This window comes from Ursus arctos, unplaced genomic scaffold (genome assembly GCF_023065955.2).
Source record: "Ursus arctos isolate Adak ecotype North America unplaced genomic scaffold, UrsArc2.0 scaffold_15, whole genome shotgun sequence".
Taxonomy (NCBI): Eukaryota; Metazoa; Chordata; class Mammalia; order Carnivora; family Ursidae; genus Ursus; species Ursus arctos.
The window spans coordinates 37,167,249-37,189,584 of record NW_026622819.1 but is presented as its reverse complement, the minus strand read 5'-3'; the positions used below and the strand labels follow the sequence as shown (position 1 = coordinate 37,189,584).

The 22,336-nt window shown below is 38.4% G+C and overlaps 1 protein-coding gene across 2 annotated transcripts in view; it reads right to left on the bottom strand.

The window, feature by feature from the left end:
* ITGA1 (integrin subunit alpha 1) overlaps positions 1–22,336 on the bottom strand; it is a 166,428-nt gene that overhangs the window by 57,653 nt on the left and 86,439 nt on the right. For both annotated transcript variants that reach the window (XM_048224257.2, XM_057312234.1), the window contains exons 7-8: positions 14,276–14,424; positions 10,789–10,939 (exon numbers count right to left, since the gene is read on the bottom strand). In XM_048224257.2, coding sequence (XP_048080214.1) covers positions 10,789–10,939; positions 14,276–14,424 — 300 coding nt within the window. The remainder of the gene's footprint in view (positions 1–10,788; positions 10,940–14,275; positions 14,425–22,336) is intronic.

Below are 22,336 nucleotides of genomic sequence, written 5' to 3'. Positions count from 1 at the left end.
ATTTGTATACAGGTACAATAATAAACATAGAAACCTATAAAGTGAGTCGTGCTCTCACAAATGATGAGGTCTCCTGAACCAAGGATCACAATTAATTCAATTCTGTGCTCCTGGAATCCATAAAACAAAGGTAAGATCTTGAGCTCTGTGCTACTGCTTGATTTTTAGAATATTCTACTCCTTGGGGACAAGAAAAATCATGACCTCCAGTGACCATGACGATACTAGAAATTCCTAGCTTCATTTTCCATTTTTAGATCATAAACATAGATTTGTCTAGCATCATTAAACTGAGACTCTAGGGTGCCTTCAAGATCCCATTGGAACACAGACCTGCAATAGTCCCCAAATGCAGTTCAGCACTGTGGACTGGGCTGATCCTGGACACATGAGTGGGTGGGCACAAGTGGAGGTGCCAGTCAGTCCTGGTCCTCATTGGGTCTTCTGGCCACAGATCCCTGCCTCTTTCCCCTGAGCACTCCTCTCATGCACCCCCCCCCAACTCTCCTTTAGCTGCCTGTTCTAGGCATCTGCATGCATTTTTTAAATATCAGATTCAAAATGGTAGATTTTAAAATGGATATTTTATTAAGAAGGGTACAGCTTTTCACTTACAGTTAGAAAAAAGCTAAAATTACTGTTTTAGGTGTAGTTATTTATGATCTGCCACATACTTGTTTATTTGTATCATAAAATGTATGAGGGTTTAGATTAGTAACTGAATCATTAAAATGTGCACTAAATGTTTATGTGAGCCCAACAGTTGTGTGCCAGCTAGTCAGGCAAGCAATACAGAAAGCAGCTCTGGAGTTTTCTTTCCTAGTGAGAAGGTGCTGGGGGATTTATTCCTGGTTCCTTTCCCTTGCTTGACTCACACCCTCACCCCATTCCCATGGAATACCCAGGAGGAGTCCTGAGCAATACTGCATATCTGCACACACAGGTCTTCATTGAGGCCCTTGTCTGTTCTTTAGCTCCGTGTCTACCTGTAAAATGTGTTCATGAGGCACAAGGCCCTAATGTTTGGGAAAAACTTTGTGCTACTTTGACAAAATGAGCAATTTAGGAAAACTAGAGCTGGCTCTAAGGAAATTGGTACACTATTTGGGTAGCTTTTTGATTTTTGAACCTAACTCTCTACTACTTGTCCAAAGTTAGGTAGGAAGGTCCATACCAGGAGTTTGCAAAATTGCACCAGAACACAAAAACTCAGATCCTGTCTTCTTGGCTGAAAAGCAAATGCCAACCATCAGAAATGGTGTATATTTGAACAGAGACCACTGGTGCTTTTCCCACTTCAGCTACTTGATGGCGGAAGAGAATTAATGGAAATGAATGTAGAGAATTGTCCAGATAAGGGAGAGAAAACCCAAGGGTCACTTGTTCTTATTACATTGAGCAAATTCTTTCTTGTACTTAAAAACAATTAAGATGGTCTTCTTACAGTTGCGTATTTCCCCACATCTAGATGCACATGTCCCAGAGAAAGCATGGAAAAGGCGGGAGAGAGTCTCCAGCCTCCAGAGCTTCCATACCCGTGTGTCTGTTTCAGGATCACTGGGGTCTTGCTCAACACCTCACTCTACACCTAGTACTCTTCCACACACTGTGAGGTTCCTCCTTTGTCAGCAGTTTTGCTATGCATGGATTTCTTTTAGATTCATACAAATTCTACATCATGTGAGGCCCTCTGAGTCCCCATTGTTTTACCGAATTTATCCTATAAGTTATATGACATCCTTGGCTGGAAAGTCACCGTCTTTCCCCCTTAGTCCCTACTGAACATATTCTAGATTCACTATCACATTGACATGTTAACTTCCATTTTACTTATAAAGTGATGCATTTGAAAATACGCATAACAATTGTAAAGATGTTTGGACCATGCATGGTTGAAGTTCTTAGTTGTGATGGAAATGTTATCAGACATTTAGTGCTCCATGTGACAGACAGAGACAACTGGATAAAGTCCGATGGGGAAAATGCCCAAATGACATACTTAAATAATAAAAATAAAACATAAATGGAACATGAGAGCATATATTCAGAAGAAAATATAAGAGGAAAAAATTCCCAGGAAGTACTATGATTTGCATCCAGTTCGAACTATTTTGTATTACAGAATGAAAAATGAAAACAGAAATGTATTTTGATCCTTCACCCAAGGATCTGGTGCTTGCAGAACATTATTTTCTTTCTTTTTTTTTTTTTTAAAGATTTATTTATTTATTTGACAGAGAGAGAGACAGCCAGCGAGAGAGGGAACACAGCAGGGGGAGTGGGAGAGGAAGAAGCAGGCTCCCAGCGGAGGAGCCTGATGTGGGGCTCGATCCCATAACGCTGGGATCACGCCCTGAGCCGAAGGCAGACGCTTAACCGCTGTGCCACCCAGGCGCCCCACAGAACATTATTTTCTATGAATGAGAAGAAATACAAAATAACACTTATAAATTACTTCTGTTTCACCTTATACAAATGTTTCAAGCCCAAGCATTTGGTATTCTGTTAATATTTACCTCAAGTAGACATTCAGAATTGAAGTTCCCTTGAGGCAGACGTGTCAAATGTAAAGTATACAATTCATTTACATGTACTACAGTGCCTTTTGTGTGCAAATGAATGAAATGCTAAGATACTTTTCTAACTTCTCTTATTTTCATTTGAATGCTGTAAATGATACACATTTCACAGTCATTATAATCCCAGCCATTATTATCTAAGATTAGAATATGAATGTAAAACGGGCTCCTGCTGGCAATGTCTAGTATCCTCAAGTGACAGAATACAGACCATGCAGAATACATACCAGTTTAGGACCCTCACCAAATCTGAGAGTTTAATGGGTCACGTTTGCATTTTATCATAGAGTGCTTAAATTTTCAACAGTCAATTATTTTTGGGTATTGTCTCCCCAAAACATATCTTTGCAGTGTTCAGGATCAAATGGTGAGTAAAAAAAACAAAAAACAAAACCAAAAAAAACTGAGTAGGAGGAACAGCCCAGGTGGCAATAGGGGCAGACCCCCAGGTATATTTGATCCATGTGAAGCATGAATGGAGCTTCAGAAATGCCTAAAACCTTTCTGTGTGAATGCACAAGGAGAGGAAATAAAATAACTGTTTTATTTCCTAGTTTGACACAAACTAAAAAATACACGTTTCACTGGGGAAAAGAGATATGAATTGGGAAGATAACAATTCTTGCTGAAGTGAAATTTTCCTATATATTATTTATAAATTTGAAGAGCAATTTGACAATAATTCATTGATTAAAGCGGGAAAGGAACTCATAATTTTATGATTCTCTAGGAAATTAATGCAATTATGAGAACCCTTTTTGACCAGATGGGAGGCAAAGTATGCATTATCAAGTAGGGATCCAATCAAGGGAAACATAGTGACTTAAGGACAAGAAATACTGTATATGTAGCCAGATACCCTGTAAAAGTGATGTAAGCTTCACTTAAAGTTAAGAAGTCATTCATTGATAGGTACAGTATCTGTTTTCCAGTGAAGTTTTTTTTTAAGGTTGTTAATGCTGCTGATGGTTTACTCAGATCATTGCCTGCTACAGTGGTACCTGGAAAACCAGACTATATTCTCTGGGGGGGAAGCTGAATAAATGATAGCACTTCTGATATTCAGTTGTCTGGGACAAACTGGGCATACATTGGCTTTGCATACTGAAAAGACCAGCCATAGACTCCAACTGTGGCCAGTATCACTAAGTGAAGTCTGGACCTATGGAATTATTCTCAACCACAGAAGAGATCAATATAGTTATAGTAACTATTATACTAAGGTGAGGTAATAATGGATTGATAGTAATTGCCAAAAGATAATTTATAGAAGTAACAACAAGGGAAAAGCGAAATAATGAGGTGTGTTAATTTTTCACATCTGTATCCCAAATAGAAAAGAATATTGTTGGACATTTGGGCTCTCTCCATAGTTTGGCTATTATTGATAGTGCTGCTATAAGCAACAGGATGCATGTACCACTTTGAGCCTGTATTTATGTATCCTTTGGGTAAATACCTAGTAGTGCAATTGCTGGATTATAGGGTGGTTCTATTTTTAACTTTTTGAGGAACCTCCCTACTGTTCTCCAGAGTGGCTGCACCAGTTTGCATTCCCACCAACAGTGCAAGGAGGTTCTTCTTCCTCCTCATCCTTGCCAACAACTGTTGTTTCTTGTGTTGTTAATTTTAGCCATTCTGACAGGTGTGAGGTGGTATCTCATCATGGTTTTACTTTGTATTTCCCTGATGTTGAGCATTTTTTTGTGTGTCTGTTAGCCATCTGGACGTCTTCTTTAGAAAAGTGTCTATTCATGTCTTCTGCCCATTTCTTAGCTGGATTATTTGTGTTTTGGATGTTGAGTTTGATAAGTTCTTTATAGATTTTGGATATAACCCTTTATCAGAATGGATAAAGAAGATGAGGTACACACACACACACACACACACACACACACACAGAGGAATATTATTCAGCCATCGAAAAGAATGAAATCTTGCCATTGGCAACAATGTGGTTGGAGCTAGAGAGTATTATGCTAAGTGAAATAAGTCAGATAGAGAAAAACAAATACTACATGATTTCACTCATATGTGGAATTTAAGAAACAAAACAGATGAACATACTGGGGGTGGGAGGGAAACAAACCATAAGAGACTTTTAAAGATAGAGAACAAATTGAGGGATGATGGAGGGAGGTGGCTGGGGGATGGGCTAGATGGGTGATGGGGATTAGGGAGGGCACTTTGTGATGAGCACTGGGTGTTATATGTAAGTGATGAATCACTGAATTCTACTCCTGAAACCAATATTGCAGTGTATGTTAACTAACTAGAATTTAAATAAAAAATAGAAAAGAAAAAAAATATTGTTGCAATCAGAAGTTTCCTTGTTTATAAGCAAGTCATCTTGCTTATAAAATAAATACAGTCACCTTGCCCCTGGGAGGCAGTGAATCAATTTTGTGTTCTGGGAGTTTATCAGGGATGAATCACTCTTCTTCTTCCCTTCCTACAAGGGGATGGGATGTCTTTCACTGATCATACTTTTGAAAGGAAGGGAGGAAATCTCACTGATGAAATGCTGAAAAACCATTATGCGTAATATCTGATTCTTACAGTAAATAAAAGAGATTTTGTTGGAAAACAATTTAGCCTAAACTCTTATAGTTCTGAAATTTTTGCTTTCTGACTTATTTAAAAAAATCAATTTATATGAAGAAGACTCCCTCCTCCTAGGCTGAGGGCACATGCTATGGAATTGAGAGTGAAAGGAAGGCTGTACACAGTTGTTAGTGAAGCTGAGATAAGGTTGATAGTCCATGGGGGAATCTCTGAAGGTTTCTGTGCAAGGGGGCAACACAGTTTATCTCTAAGATTCCTTCTATCTCTAAAGCACCATGATTTTATTATTTCATGGTTGTAAACTCCTCTAGTTAAAGATCCTTAAGAAGAATAATATTTATTGGTTGCTTAGCCTGCCATTGTACTGGATGTTTTCAGTCATTATCTCATTGATTCTTCATCTGAGAGAAAGAGAGAGAAACAATATTTACCTTTTATCTTTATAGATAAAGAAGCTGAAGCTTGGAGTATTAAGTGACTTTATCCACTGTCACAAAGGCAGAACTGAACAAAGGTCTTTCTAGCTCCAAAATAAACTCTTCTCTACCCTCCCCCTTCTTCTCACTTATGGAAAACGTTCATGGGTCTGTTGTTGTTTAAGGTTATGACATTATGTGACACACTTAGTGTCCCTGTGCTGGGTCTTTCTGCTCTGGTACAAGGGCTGGAGAGGACTGTGGTGCTCTTTGGAAGGCTGCGGAAGAGAGTGCAAATGGGTTAGGAGAGTCCTGCAGCACCTTCAGAGATCTGCAGCAGCAAGTAAGAGAGATTGGGGCCGGGGGGGGGGGGGGGGGGGAACAGCCCAGGGCAGTGGTACATATGGTCAGTCAAGGGGCCTCTGGAGACTTGGTCATGTGGCCTACAGTCATAAAACCTGGTGTTTCTTGGTTTTCTCATTCATAAAATGGGAAAAGAAAAGTTGCCCTGCTCTCTTTGGGGTGCTACGAAGGACAAAGAAAGGTATCTAGGACTCAACAAACAAACAATTGTAGGTTACAGAGAGCCATATGTATGATAATTTAAATTATTTTCCATATTGCCATTTGAAAGGTGGAATTTTTACTTCCTTTCTCTAAATGTCCCTCTCTGTGGGGTGGCACCATGAAATTGAGTCATCTCAGTTCATGGAACTATTACAAGTTGATTTAGGAAAAAAAAATCACTATTAAGAGGTAAAAAGCACTCTGTCTCTATTTTTTTTTTTTTTTGCATTTTGAGAGACAAATGTTATTAATAATGGATTGCTTTTATATTGATACAAATTTGCTCACAAAGAGCTAAAGTACTTTGTATGTAGTAACCTCTACATCATCAATAGCAGGTTAGGCTTTTCCTCGGAACTAAATGAAATTTCTTCTTCGATCCTTTTTCCCTTCTTGTCCAGCTTAAATGCAATTACAGAAAACATTTGAGAGCTGTTGGCTGCTTCACTTTGGCTGCACAGTTGGGGGCTATGAAGTAGGGAGGAAATGGAAAGTCCGGCTTTGTGATGCCCCCAGCTTTGGTTTTCTTTTTCAACATTCCTCTGGCTATTTGGGGTCTTTTCTGGTTCCATACAAGTTTTAGGATTATGCGTTCCAGTTCCGTGAAAAATGTTGATGGCATTTTGATAGGGATTGCACTGAATGTGTAGATTGCTCTGGGTAGCATAGACATTTTAACAGTATTAGTTCTTTCAATCCATGGACATGGAATGTTTTTCTGTTTCTTTGTGTCTTCCTCAATTTCTTTCATGAGTGTTCTATAGTTTTCTGAGTACAGATCCTTTGTCTCTTTGGTTAGGTTTATTTCTAGGTATCTTATGGTTTTTGGTGCAATTGTAAATGGGATGGACTCCTTAATCTCTTTCTTCTGTCTCATTGTTAGTGTATAGAAATACAACTGATTTCTGTGCATTGATTTTATATCCTGCCAAATTGCTGAATACCCGTATGACTTCTAGAAATTCTGGGGTGGAGTCTTGGGTTTTCCACTTAGAATATCATGTCATCTGTGAAGAGTGAGAGTTTGACTTCTTTGCCAATCTGGATGCCTTTTATTTCTTTTTGTTGTCTGATTGCTAAAGCTAGGACTTCTAGTACTATGTTGAAGAACAGTGGCCAGAGTGGACATCCCTGCCATGTTCCTGACCTTAGGGGAAAAGCCCTCAGTTTTTCCTCATTGAGAATGATATCTGCTGTTGGCTTTTCATATATGGCTTTTATGATATTGAGGCATGTTTCCTCTATCCCTACACTGTGAAAAGTTTTAATCAAGAAAGGACACTGTACTTTGTCAAACGCTTTTTCTGCATCTATTGAAGAAGATCATATGGTTCTTGTCCTTTCTTTTATTAATATAGTGAATCATGTTGATTGATTTGCAGATGTTGAACCAACCTTGCAGCCCAGGAATAAATCCTACTTGGTTATAGTGAATAATCCTTTAAATGTACTGTTGGATCCTATTGGCTAGTATCTAGGTGAGAATTTTGTCATCGATGTCGATCAGGAATATCGGTCTGTAATTCTCCTTTTTGGTGGGGTCTTTGTCTGGTTTGGGGATAAAGGTAATGCTGGCCTCATAGAAAGAGTTTGGAAGTTTTCCTTCCATTTCTGTTTTTTGAAACAGCTTCAGAAGAATAGGTATTAATTCTTTAAATATTTGGTAGAATTCTCCTGGGAAGCCATCGGCTCTAGGTTCTTGTTTGTTGGGAGCTTTGGATTACTGCCTCTGTATCCTTGCTGGTTATGGGTCTGTTCAGGTTTTCTCTTTCTTCCTGTTTCAGTTTCAGCAGTTTTTATGTCTCTAGGAATGCATCCATTGCTTCCAGATTGCCTAATTGTTGGAATATAGTTGCTCATAATATGTTCTTATAATTGTTTGTATTTCTTCAGTGTTGGTTGTGATCTCTTCTCTTTCATTCATGATTTTATTTATTTGGGTCCTTTCTCTTTTCTTTTTGATAAGTCTGGCCAGGGGTTTATCAGTCTTATTAATTCTTTCAAAGAACCAACTCCTAGTTTTGTTGATCTGATCTTTCTACTGTTCTTTTGGTTTCTATTTCATTGATTTCTGCTCTAATCTTTATTAATTTTCTTCTTCTTCTGGGTTTAAGCTTTATTTGCTGTTCTTCCTCTAGCTCCTTTAGGTGTAAGATTAGGTTGTGTATTTGAGACCTTTCTTGTTTCTTGAGAAAGGCTGTATTGCTATATACTTCCCTCTTGGGACTGCCTTTGCTGGACCCCAAGGGTCCTGAACAGTTGTGTTTTCATTTTCATTTGTTTCCATGATTTTAAAAAATTCTTTAGTTTCCTGGTTGACCCATTCATTCTTTAGTAGGATGCTCTTTAGCCTCCTTGTATTTGAGTTCTTTCCAAATTTCCTCTTGTGATTGAGTTCCAGTTTCAAAGCATTGTGGTCTGAGAATATACAGGGAATGATCCCAGTCTTTTGGTACTACTTGAGACCTGATTTGTGACCCAGTATGTGATCTATTCTGGAGAACGTTCCATGTTCACTCAGAAAAAATGTGTATTCTATTGCTTTAGGACGAAATGCTCTGAATATATCTGAAAAGTCCATCTGCTCCAGTGTGTCATTCAAAGCCCTTGTTTCCTTGTTGATCTGCTTAGATGATCTGACATTGCAGTGAGGGGGTGTTAAAGTCCCCTACTAATATTGTATTATTATTATTGATGTGTTTCTTTAATCTTGTTGTTAACTGGTTTATATAATTGGCTGTTCCCGTGTTAGGGGCATAAATATTTACAACTGTTAGATCTTCTTGTTGGATAGAGCCTTTAATTATGATATAGTGTCCTTCCTCACCTTTTATTACAGTCTTTGGTTTAAAAACTAATTTGTCTGCTAAAAGGATTGCCACCCCAACTTTCTTTGGATGTCCATTAGCATGATAAATGGTTTTCCACTCCCTCACTGTCAGTCTGGAGGTGTCTTTGGGTCTAAAATGAGTCTCTTCCAGACAGCATATTGATGGGTCTTTTTTTTTTTTTATATCCAATTTGATACTCTGTGTCTATTGATTTGGGCATTTAGCTCATTTACATTCAGAGTAATTATTGAAAGATATGAATTTAGTGCCATTGTATTATCTGTAAAGTCCCTGTTTCTGTAGATTGTCTCTGTTCCTTTCTGGTCTATGTTACTTTTGGGCTCTCTCTTTGCTTAAAGGATCCCCTTTAATATTTCTTGCAGGGCTGGTTTAGTGATCACAAATCCTTTTAGTTTCTGTTTGTCCTGGAAGTTTTTTTTTTTTTATCTCTCCTTCTATTTTGAATGACAGCCTAGCTGGATACAGTATTCTTTGCTGCATACTTTTCTCATTTAGCAACCTGAATATATCATGTCAGTCCTTTCTGGTCTGCCAGGTCTTTGTGGATAGGTCTGCTATCAATCTAATGTTACTACCCTTGTAGGTTACAGACCTCTTGTCCCCGTGCTATCAGGATATTCTCTTTGTCTCTGAGATTTGCAAGTTTCACTATTATATGTCGAGGTGTTGACCTATTTTTATTGATTTTGAGGGGGGTTCTCTGTATCTCCTGGACTTGGATGTTTGTTTCCTTCCCCAGGGTAGGGAAGTTCTCTGCTATAACTTGCTCCAATATGCCTTCCATCCCCCACTTCCCGACTCTCTTTCCTCTTCTTCTGGGATCCCAATTATTCTAATATTGTTTCATTTTATGGTATCACTTATCTCTCAAATTCTCCCCTTGTGATCCAGTAGTTGTTTATCTCTCTTTTTTCTCAGCTTCTTTATTCTCCATCAGTTTGTCTTCTATATCACTAATTCTCTCTTCTGCTCATTTATCTTAGCAGTTAGAACCTCCATTTTTGATTGCATCTCCTTAATAGTCTTTTTTATTTTGACTTGATTAGATTTTAGTTTTTTTATTTCTCCAGAAAGGGATCCTCTAGTGTCTTCTATGCTTTTTTCAAGCCCTGCTAATACCTTTGAAATCATTATTCTGAACTCTAGTTCTGACATCTTACTTATATCCATTCTGATTAGCTCTCTGGCAGTCAGTACTGCCTCTTGTTCTCTTTTTTGAGTTGAGTTTTTCCGTTTTGTCATTCTTGCAGAAAGTGGTCACTTTCTATTTGTAGAGTTGCAGCTATTGTTTTCTTAGATATCTGGTTGAGTTCGTTGGTGTTTAGAATGATTTGATAGCTATCTAGCTGAATTCCTGGGATCATAAGGTCCCCTACTCCTCCACCATCTTGGACTATTCTCCTGGCAACGTATTTATTACTAGCATATCCTCAATTTCCTCCTTTCTTTCCTCCCTTCTTTTTTTTCTTCCTACCTTTCCCCTTCTCCTTCCTTCCCTCCCTCTTTTCTGCCCTTCCTCTATTCCTCCCTCCATCCTTCCAGCATTCTTCCGCCTGCTGGGGGCTCCTTTTCTCCTCCTTTTCTGCTCTTCTTTTTCCTTTCCTATTTCTGTCTTTCTTTCTCTTGTCCTTCCTTGCCTAGGATACAAAGGGAGCAAGACCCAATCCTGTCCCCACAGAGTTTACCTTCAAATGGAGAAGCTTCTCTTTTACAACCTTATTTGTATAACTTTCATAAAATAATCATGATATGTACACATCTCTTGTCTTCACACCAGAGTTTGAAAGCCATCTCTAGCCATGTACTTACAGCTATGGAAAACCGCTGAATGTTTTCATCCTCACAGTCTTGGATGACCTTATTCAGTCGATGGTTGTCATGGGATTCCCCATCAGTCACAATTACCATGACTTTTTTAACTCCCCTTCGGGCACCCCGGGCTTCAGTGAAAGCCTCCTTCCTGAAGTGATCACAGAGGAAAGAGAAGCAAATAAAACACCATCCCAAGATTAGGCAAAGTGATAAACAAAAGAAAAACACTGACAACTCTAGTTAGAACAGTGCTGTCCCTCCAAGTTCAACATTCACAACCATTGTTCAAGCTGGGAGGCATGATGATCATTATTTGTAATAGTTTTAGATTTCTCCCAGGTGATGAAGAGGTCACCATTTTACTAATCTTCACATATCCCATATACAAAGGGCAGCAGTATTTCAATCTTTGGAAACTTCTCAGGGAAGGTGTGACTGGAGCACACATCAGATCTGGAGAAGGTCAGATCTTAAATACTTTCTCAGCCACTCCTTTCTCTATAAACACTCCTCTTTTCTTCTGCTTTTGGCAGAAGCTTTAGCTTTGTCCTCACTTCCACCACATCTACTCTGACATTTATAGAACAGTATGGAAATCCTCTGAGCTGGGGAGCTGGGAGAAAACAGAATTTTGTGTGGCTGTGAATCCTTGAGAGTGGTCTTGGATATGGGGGAGAAAGTTGGACATAGTAATAAAAGACTGCAGATGGCTGTGGTCTGAGTCAGTGATAGAGCAGGGCTGTGGGGGGCAAGAGCGGATAGGGCACCTATGAAAGATTTGGTCCGAACCAGGTTTAAGGACACAGGCTGCTGGGGATGGGATGGAGGAAAGTGGCACAGAGAGAAAAGGAAAATGCTATAACCTAACTGCAAAGAAAGACATTTTTTATTTAACTCAAAAAGCATTTATGGAAAGAGATGGAAGAGAGGAGAAATTATCAATTTTTGTTGTTTTGTGCTTCTACACACACACACACACACACACACACACACACACACGGAGGCATATTTCCCCTCTATTATTTTCTTTCACTCACTCATTTTCCTTTCTGGAGTCAACTACATTTTACTTAGGAATGAAACAATGAAAGGATTTCATATAATATTTTTTAGATCTTGGTATAAAATGCAGCAATCATCATATTGAATTGTCCATTTCAATATTTTTCTTTGGTCATGAGGACAAACAGCTGCTGTTTGGGATATGCCAAAAAAACATTTCTCTTAAACTACCTTCCAAAGGGTTTGCACAATACACATTAGTTTTACTGTAAATACATAGTAAATATACACAATAGTAGGTATCTTGTGAGTGGGCTAAAAGATCCTGGTGATGTGGGCAAAGAGATTTTATCTCTGGTTATTTTCCTTTAAAAGGGCTGAATGTCAATATGAGAAGATGTTAACAATTGTTGATTTGTTTGGTGAGTACATTGGATTTTGTTGTACTATTTTTTATATTTTTTATTTTTCTTATAATTTTCAAAATAAAGAAGCTATTTTAAAAAAGTTGGCCACTTGTGTTCTCTGCCCTCTACACTGTACAGATAGATTTTCTGACTTCTTTATATGCACAAACAAAGGTGAAAACAGATGTTAAAGACCTGTCTTTAAATGAAGTTCAGACATGGATATCATATAAGATTCGATCCTTTTTGCAGTCCTAACTCCTTAGAGGATCACCAAAACTTCCTAATTCTCTTGAAGATCTAGGCCATTACTGATTGAAACTCAACTAATGGAGATGATTAAAATACATTTCTTAAAGAAAATCTGGTAGATCTAAACAGGGGTTGGTTTTATGTAATGTAAGAGTAGCCACTGGCAGAACTCCTGAGTACACTCTTTCTGTTTCAAATATCTTCAGCAAATTGCCCTTTACCCCCAAATACTACCATCCAATGAAAATAGAAGGAAAGGATTCTAGCAAATTAAAAATATTGTTTGCAACTGGCCCTGCCTAAAAGGAATAAAGAACAATTAAAAATATGCTTCAACGTGAAAAACCAATGTACAAGAAGGATACTTAGTAATACCATTATGGAGTTGTGTTTATATACAAAACTCAATAAACTGTGTGTCCTACAGCTAGACCGTTTGTAAAACATGTAGGCAAAAACCATATAGGGTCATGGTATTTAGAGTGTATTTATGCAGGAGCAAAGCAGCCAGAATATTTCTTCAGTTAGTTTTCAGAGATGAATATTCATTCTTAAGTGGTTGCCTTTGGAAAATACACAGCTCCCTACAGGCTCAGAGCTTTCAAAGAACACTTTGATTTACTTTGAATGTGCAGTCACATTTAGTCAATTATTTAAGAGGGTGCATTCAGTACACCTCAACATGTGCACTCTTTGTGCACACAAATTGGTGATCCTACAGGCAGGTAAATGTAAAATTACCCCATCTGTTTGTGGTTATTTTCTCTTGAGCCCTATATAACTAGAACCACATGCTTCTCTAACACTAACGAGTCCAATGCTGCACATGAAATTTTAAAATTTTTGAATATCGAACCCATTCTTTGGAATATCCATAATAACTATTTTAACCCCCTTAAAATACTGACCTTAGCAGGCAGGTGAAATGAGAGCATGGCTAATTAGCTCTTTAAAATCAGTTGAGAGTCCAGAAGTTGAAGACACTTAACAGAAGGATCCTTAATATTAGTCAAACAATTTATTAGATTTCCTGTGATTTCGGTATTGTTTAGTTTTTGTTCAGAAACATATTAGCTTTAAACTCAGGAAGAAAATAGCAAGAGAAGAGTTGAATGCAGTTGGGAAAAATAAAGAAAAAATGTTTCACATTGTAATCAAAGGACAGTTCTGTAGCTTCTCATAGAATGAAGTTCAACCAGAGTGGATTATGTACTCTCCATGGAGGTGTAGGAGGAAGGAAGGGATGTAAATTAGAGGAAATTTGGAGAAAGGAAGAAAGAAACAGTGCACAATGATGTTCTTACAACTTCTTTTAATCTTTGCACTGAAAATGATTTCAAATACAGTAATATTGAATTTGACCTCTTAAGAACCCTTACTTGACAGCTTCAATAACCCCAAGTCAGGTACTGTAAAATTATGGACATACTAGGATATAAATTTATATTTAGCAAAAGTGGATGAATATTAATTCTTTTTCTTAAAATTAGATTCCTAGAAGCTGTAAACAAAGAACAAAGAGAAAAGATATTCACTAATATTATGTGTTAGTACCCATGATGCAGCAGACTACAGTACTTTTTGTGACTGGTTTTCCATCATTTCAACCTTTGGAATAAGAGGAAAGATATGAAGGGTGGGGAAACTATATTGTAGAAAAACTTGATCCTATAACAATTACTTAATCAGTGGGATCTTATTTTTTAAAAAGATGGCTTTAAATATTGCCAAGGTAAGTGTTCAATCAACACTCCAAAGGGCTTGATTGTGAGCAGTTATTTTTTGCATAGTCTTTTACTTTGGTTTATTTTTAATCCACATACCTGGCTGTGTCTATTCCAAGGGCTGTCATAGTCTGGCGGCCACCTCTCTGGATTATTTTATTTGCTGCAACAAGTACCTCTTCTGTTGATGAGTACTTATTGAGGTTGAACTCATGGGTTACATTTTCTCCATACTGTACAATTCCAACCTGAAATACCAAGCCACTGTGAGTTATCCATCTAGCAATGCTCTATTTTCAATTTTCTTTAGTTTAAACTAAAGTTTAAACTGTAGATCAGATATACATTTTTGTCTTTCAGATGAGTTTAAAAATTCATCAGTATACAAATCCTTCTATTTAGATAGCAATAACCATTGCCACTTGTGGATATTCACAGCCCAAAGAACAAGAATGATAGTGCTGTTATTAAACTTCTTAAACAATTGGTTTATCTCTTCAATAGTTTCTGAATGACTACTGAATGACTCTGGCAGGCCTTGGGGGGTAGAAGGTGCTACACACTGACATGCTCTCTGCCTTCACAGAGCTTCTAAACGAGAGAGTGTGTGAGAGAGAGAGAGAGAGAGAGAGAGAGAATGAGAGAAATTCAACACACGATCATTCCAATGCATGTTCAACTGTGGAGAGGTCTGTAATGGAAAAACTGTTTAGCAAGTAGAACCTAAGGCCTGCTTTAAAAGAGGCTCAGGGAAAGCCTTTTAGAAGTGATATTCAGGGGCGCCTGTGTGATTCAGTCCTTGAGTGTCTGCCTTCGGCTCAGGGCGTGATTCCAGCATTCTGGGATTGAGCCCCACATCGGGCTCCTCCGCTGGGAGCCTGCTTCTTCCTCTCCCACTCCCCCTGCTTGTGTTCCCTTTCTCGCTGGCTGTCTCTCTCTCTCTCAAATGAATAAATAAAATCTTAAAAAAAAAAAAAAAGAAGTGATATTCTAGTTAAGCCTTAAAGGTGCAAGGAGGGTGGAGACCTGTCCTGGATGGAGGCTGAGTCGGGGGATGGGGTCCACACAAGGGGAATCTGTATGTAAAGAAGATGAGATGAGCAAAAAGCAGGGACATCCTGAGAACCGAAAGGAAGTCAGTGAGCCTGGACCAGGCTGCGAGGGGAAGTGAAACAAGATGAGGCTGGATGAGTAATAAGCGGGGCATGTATCTGGGGAGGGCACATACGTGCTTCAGGCTTTATTTAGCTCAGGCACAGCTTCATTTCTCTCACATCAGCCCTTCTCTCCCTTTTCATGTTCTCTGTCTTCCCTTTCTTTCTGCCTCCCTTCTTTCACTCTGTCTTTTGCATAGACTCGATAATGTGGGCAGTTAACTGCAGAGGCACCATGGAGTAAAATGATATAGAGGGTAAAGTGTCCCCAGATTTGATTTCCCTTCTTCCATATTTCTCCCCTCTGCCCATTTTTCTTATCCTTTTTCTATACCTTTCTTTAAATATTGATGTGAACCAATAGACTAATCTACATCAAGAACGTGACTGGAGATAACTTTTTGTTTAACTTTCTCTCCCCAAAACTCGTGATTCAGAGAATTCTATACCCAAAGGAATGTCTTTTTAATGTAGAAATTCAGAGCACTACATTTCTTGGGTCAGGGAAGCCATTTGAGACAAGGCTACCTTCTTTCCCAGGCAATTGTGTATTGCCCATTGATATAGTTGCGTCTGGTGCTTGCTTCAGACCCATCCTATTTCCAAGTCTGATCCTATTTCTAAGTGGCAGAGGGGATCAGCATCTACCTTCCAGCCTCCCTTGCAGATGTCATTGTTGTCAGAAATCTTCAGGCTTAATTACATGTCTGATTTATAGATACATTTCCACAGTTGTGTCTTCTTGGAAACCAGAAATATACTCTGACATTTTCAGAAATCAATAAGAGAACCTTCCAATTTAAAATAATCTTTATCATCTTCGAGCTACCTTCTAGAGTACATTAGACATCTTGGAGCAATTATGCCACCATACTTAAATAAGAGTAGTATCCTATATTTTTAATGCTTTTTAAAAACGTTTTTCCTAATTTATTCAGATTATAGTAACAGAAATTAGTATCATATTTTATAAATGAGGAATTTAAGTTTAAAATACTGCTCATGGTGAAGGGGCAGAAAAGGGTCTAGTCTAAGATGTGAATCCCTTATCCAGGGCTTTTTCATCACTCTACTTCCTCTCTACAAAAATGCACCTCCCTAAAGTCCCCTCATTCTCTGTCACCTCATCCTGCTAGTTTCTACTAAATGCTGTTACCATTTCATTGCTACTTGATGAATTTAATGAGCTAGCTACCTAATTTAGATGCACTGGAGAATATAATAAAGCAAAGAAAACAAACAATCATATTTTTAAAATGGAAATAGAACATATTAATTCTTCCTTAGAGTTGCTTAGTTGGGTATAGGAAAAATAAGAGATAATCAGAGAGCATATTCAAGTGTAAGATAAGGTACATAATAGGCTGAGTGAACATGCAATCTGCTCAATTCATGTCCAGGATAGTCCTGCTCTTCTATGAACATATCTTTCACTGAATATCTGTCACCATCTGTTCCATGATTATGTGGTCTTATAATTGGAATAAAGATGACCAGAAGTCCCTTTGTAAATAAAGTAGGCTACAACCAACTAATTATGCAAAAAATAATAAAATGAATGAGGATATACCCATAACTCCAATCCAGGTTATTTCCTTGAATTATAATTAAATATTATGGATAGTTCTCTATTACTCTCCACAAAGATTTAAAAATATTTTCCCAATGACCTTTACAGCTTCTAGTTAATAATCCAGGGAGAAACTGAATAATTATTAAGGGAAACCATGAAGGTTTGACATTGTCTTTGCATATATAAATATTCAGTGTAAATAAAGGTAAAATGATTTTGCTACTTAGATAATCATCGTGCTTATTTTTGTGTATCAAAATGAATAAATGCTACTGTGGAAGTTAATTGCTCACCCATTCAGGACATCTTACAGAGTTGCTTTGTTTTTGTTTCCCTTTTTTTTTTTATTTGATTAAGCAGGAGACCAGAGAACTCTGAAAACTGTCATTCCTGTCATTATTCTTTGACATTTTACTACTTGGGTGAATCTACTGAACACCCTAATCTCTCATTTGGATAATCTATTGAACAGCCTAGTCTTTTATTTCTTTGACTTCCTCATCTTCAGTAATTTTTTCCTGCAGCTCACCTCTAATGTCCACTCTCAAGGTCTTATCCTTGACCTCCTCAACTGGAAAAACTGCAGTACCTCCATCTCAATTGCAACTGTTCTTCCATCTGAACATTAACTTCATCTCATTTACCTAGCATATCTAATTCATCAATTCCTTCACCATATCAAGACTTCCAATTAATTCAGAGATCTTACTTTTTTTTTTTTTTTAACTTAGCCTAGATTCCATGGTCCATCACCACAATCATTTACTTGGAAACTTTAATTCCTTTAACCTTTTTTCCCCTCCATTAACTCACTTGGCTAACTTCCAACTCCGGTTAAGTCCAAATATCTCCTTTTCTTTGTGTGCTTCTGTGACACTAAATGTTTCTAGACAGAAATCACACAACTTGTAGACCGGTCTCACTTTAAAGTCATGGCCATGAATCTCTAATGTGGTTGCACATAACAGTGCCCAACAGTCCTACTCCTTTGCATTAATGCATGCACTTTGCTTCCATTTATTGAGTTCAACAGAATTCTAGTCATAAGCTATTAATGCTCAGGAAAAAGAGTGTATCACACTGATACACAGGGAGGAGGTCATACGAAAAGAGGCAGAGTTTATGCCAATTAAAGAAGGCTGCTTTGTGCCATAATATTTGCCATTTGATATACACTGATTTGAATTGCTGGAGAGGATGTGGAGAAAGGGGATCCCTCCTACATTGTTGGTGGGAATGCAAGTTGGTACAGCCACTCTGGAAAACAGTGTGGAGGTCCCTTAAAAAGTTAAAAATTGAGCTACCCTATGACCCAGCCATTGTACTACTGGGTATTTACCCCAAAGATACAGACATTGTGAAGAGAAGGGCCATATGCACCCCAATGTTCATAGCAGCATTGTCCACAATAGCTAAATCATGGAAGGAACCGAGATGCCCTTCAACAGATGACTGGATTAAGAAGTTGTGGTTCATATATACAATGGAATATTACTCAGCTATCAGAAAGAACGAGTTCTCAACATTTGCTGCAACATGGGCGGCACTGGAGAAGATAATGCTAAGTGAAATAAGTCAAGCAGATAAAGACAATTATCATATGATTTCTCTCATCTATGGAACATAAGAACTAGGAAGATCGGTAGGGGAAGAAAAGGATAAAGAAAGTGGGGGTAATCAGAAGGGGGAATGAAGCATGAGAGACTATGGACTCTGAGAAACAAACTGAGGGCTTCAGAGGGGAGAGGGGTGGGGGAATGGGATAGGCTGGTGATGGGTAGTAAGGAGGGCACATATTGCATGGTGCACTGGGTGTTATACGCAACCAATGAATCATCGAACTTTACATCAAAAACCAGGGATGTACTGTAAGGTGACTAACATAATAAAAAAAAAAATCAGTGCTTTATATCTTCTCTTTCTCTTTCTCTACCTACTTAGCATATATCTCAATTCCATGTTTATTCTTTAGAGAACTTATAACTGCCTGTTGGCTCACCTTTCTTTATACTTTGCTTCTAACAACTCCACCTGAGAGTCTCTTCAAATGACTGATGGCACTTGGAATGCTAGAGCTGCTTTGTCCCAGAAGCTCAAACAGCCAGAAGTGCCTGGAAATCTTCTCCCTCCTCACCCCTTGCCCTGCTCCATAGGCAATGTCTGAGTCCAGGCAGTGAAAGACCAGTCCCTTGACTCAACTTGGAGGTCCCTTTCCAGATCAGCCTGAGGTCTTGATTTCATCTGAAATCACACCCTTGGTTGTCCTCAGTTGCTAACGTTTTGCTCCCCAAATCTCTTACTATTTTCTTTTAAAAGCACTCCCTTAGTAAATCACTGTCACTTGGCTCATTTTCTCAGGGTTTGTGTCTGGGAAACCAGACCTAAGGAAGGGAGAGAGAAGATATAAAGCACTGATTTCTGACTTACCAAGGGGCCAAAATTTTTCTGCTATTCCTGGTGTCCAGATAATTCAATAGTTCATAGAAGGTTTTATAAGATATGTAAAGTATGTTGCAAATGTCAAATATTATGGCACAAAGCAGCCTTCTTTAATTGGCATAAATTCTACCTCTTTCCATGTCAGCTATTATCCCTGTTTCTAAATTTCTTCATTGGCCCAGGCCAGACCTCACTGCCTTGAACCTGGACTGTGGCAATTGTTGGTCTCTCCACTCTTGCTCTCCCTGTGTTTCCATTCTCCTCAGCTCCTTCTACATATTCATGGAAGATTAACTGTCTTGAAATTCTGCTTTTATCACAAAACTTCCTTGTTCAAAAATCTCTAATAACTCTCCATTGCCTACTACATCAATGACTTTGAAATACACTTTAAAAGAGAATTTTTATTCTACTTAATACAGAAAACAGATAAAACTTCAAGGTGCTCCTTGAAATACGAGACCTGTAGGGTAAAATTCAGTTTTCTTTCCCTGACCTGCAGTCACTCAACAGCCTGACTGCACCTTCTTTGTTCTCCCTCAACTTTAGGATTCCCCAGTCCAAGTGCTGTCCCTACCCTTTCTCATCCCTCCAAGAAAACTAAAATTTTACCACCTATTCTGGGAGATCCAATTCAAGTTTCACTTTCTCTGCAAAACTTTCCCCACCTTGTCACCAATCTAGCTCCTACCCATTTTCCTCTTCTCCAAGCCCTGAGGCAATCTTGTCTGTTTTGCTCCTGTGAGTACAGCATTCTTCTCAACTGCTTTGTATGCGTGCTTTATCTCCCCAACTACATTATATGTTCTAGAGGGCAAGGAGGGGTAAAGAGCATGGACTATGTCACAGCTTTTTGTATTCTCTTATTCCATGCCACTGCTTTGCTTTGCTTACAGTTGACCCGCATACATTCTTACTAGATGACTGTAACATTTCACATAAGCAAGTAGAAAATTGAGATACCAGGGAACTAATGATAAGCAGAAAAAGAGAAACAACACGAAGTGTGGGAAATGAGAAGACTGGGCAGTGGAAACTCAAATCTCAGGGAAATGACACAGTGTATGTCCCTGACTGATACTGGGCTGCCTATTTCCTTAGGAACCAGGCAGAATATGGTCTGCTGTGTATTCCCCATAAAAAGGGTGCCATTTACTGATTTTCATCACAGGAAAATGGCTAAGTCAGAAAACAAACATAAGTAGTGCTTTGCTGAGTATTGATGAGACTCAGTGAATAAAAACAGTTTCAGTCCCAGCTTAGTGTATGATTTAAGGCTGGTAAAATAGATTCATACTAGCACATGTGTATATATGCATATGTGACAGAATCAAATAAAGGGGATGATTAAATAACAAGATAAAAATTGAACCAAGTGATGAATACACGTTGTAAGGAGGCTGGAGGAGAGAAACATAAGCATATTTACTGTCTCACATTGAAAGGCCTCATGGAGGGAAGAAGATGTAGTCTCCTGAGTGAGATACCCAGGTAAAGAACAGACAATGGGTTATGAATGTAGAATAGGAGAAAGCAAAGTTGCCTGGAGCTACTATGTCAAAAATGATGAGGAATTGAAATTATTCTAGGAATTGAGAAAAATAAAAACAGCCAATAATCATATTTGACTTGAAGCAGTCAGTTGCTTCAGTTGTTGGAATGATACAAGAACCAGAGGGTAGAAGTTAAGTAGAACACTGATGAGGAAGATTCTAGGCATGTTTGCTGAATGGAAATAAGCAAGCAGGGCTGGCAGCTAAAAGAAGCAATAGGTTCGATGTGGGCTTTAAGAGAAAACGGAAATAGAGTAGCTTATGACATCAGTAAAAGAGTACAAGAAGATAGTAACAACACTGATAAGGATGGGATGAATCACAAGTAGAACAGTTGCCTCTCAGAGACACCTGGAAGGGAAGCCTTTTCTTCCTGGGGAGATACAGTTTGAACTTCCTGATTAAGTAGAACAAAAAATATAGGTATATAATTATAATCTAAGGCCAAAGAGAACTAAGATTCAGGCTCGACCATAAATCAGACACACCACGGGCTGAGGATTCTGTTACATGAACCAGAGGTTTGTAACACTGATTCACACCCTCCATTTAAACATGAGATTTATAATCCTTCTTCAGCTAGGCCACGAACTAATATTCCCTTCCCCCCCTCCTAGCGAGCACTAGCATCATTTTGTATGTTACTAGGTAACTTTTTAAAGAGTTCCATGGTCAACTAATCTTGAAAAACAATGAGTAACAGAAAGTTAACAAGTTTCTTTACAGTAGGACCCCCTTGTACATCCTATCCTCTCTGTCACTCTGCCTTTATCTCTTTTGTCTGCCTCTCTTTCTACCTCTGCTATTTATATTAATAACAATAACAACAACAACAACAACAAGCCACAAATTTCAAATGCAAAAGGCCAAGGCTTTCTCTTACTCCTGCCCCCAGTCGCTCTACTCTGACTCATAAGCAAATTCTTTTGAAAGTGTTCTCAGAGGGGGGCCTGGGTGGCTCAGTCAGTTGGGTGACTGACTCTTGGTTTTAGTTAGGGTGCCTGATCTCACGGTTGTGAGACTGAGCCCTGCATTGGGCTCCATGCTTAGCTGGGAGTCTGCTTGAGATTCTCTCTCTCCCTCTGCCCCTCCCCTCCTCCCTAAAATAGTAAATAAATAAATCTTGGAAAAGAGTGAAAGTGCTTTCAGAATCTCTAATATGAAAACATGAATTGTGAATCATGAATTGGAAATAATACCTGGTATATTTTATTTTTATTTACGGGAATATTTTTTGGGAGAAACATATTCAACACCTCAAGCAACATAGTTTGGAAAACATTTCTTTACAATACTGAGTTACCTACTTGTAAAGATCAATTAATTGTTCTGCCTCATTCACCTTTGTTATGTTCATGATACAATATCATGTACTGCAGTTACCCAAATACAAGATTTTATCTCATTTCTAAGTTGGAAGTCTTTTGGTTTAAGGGACAAA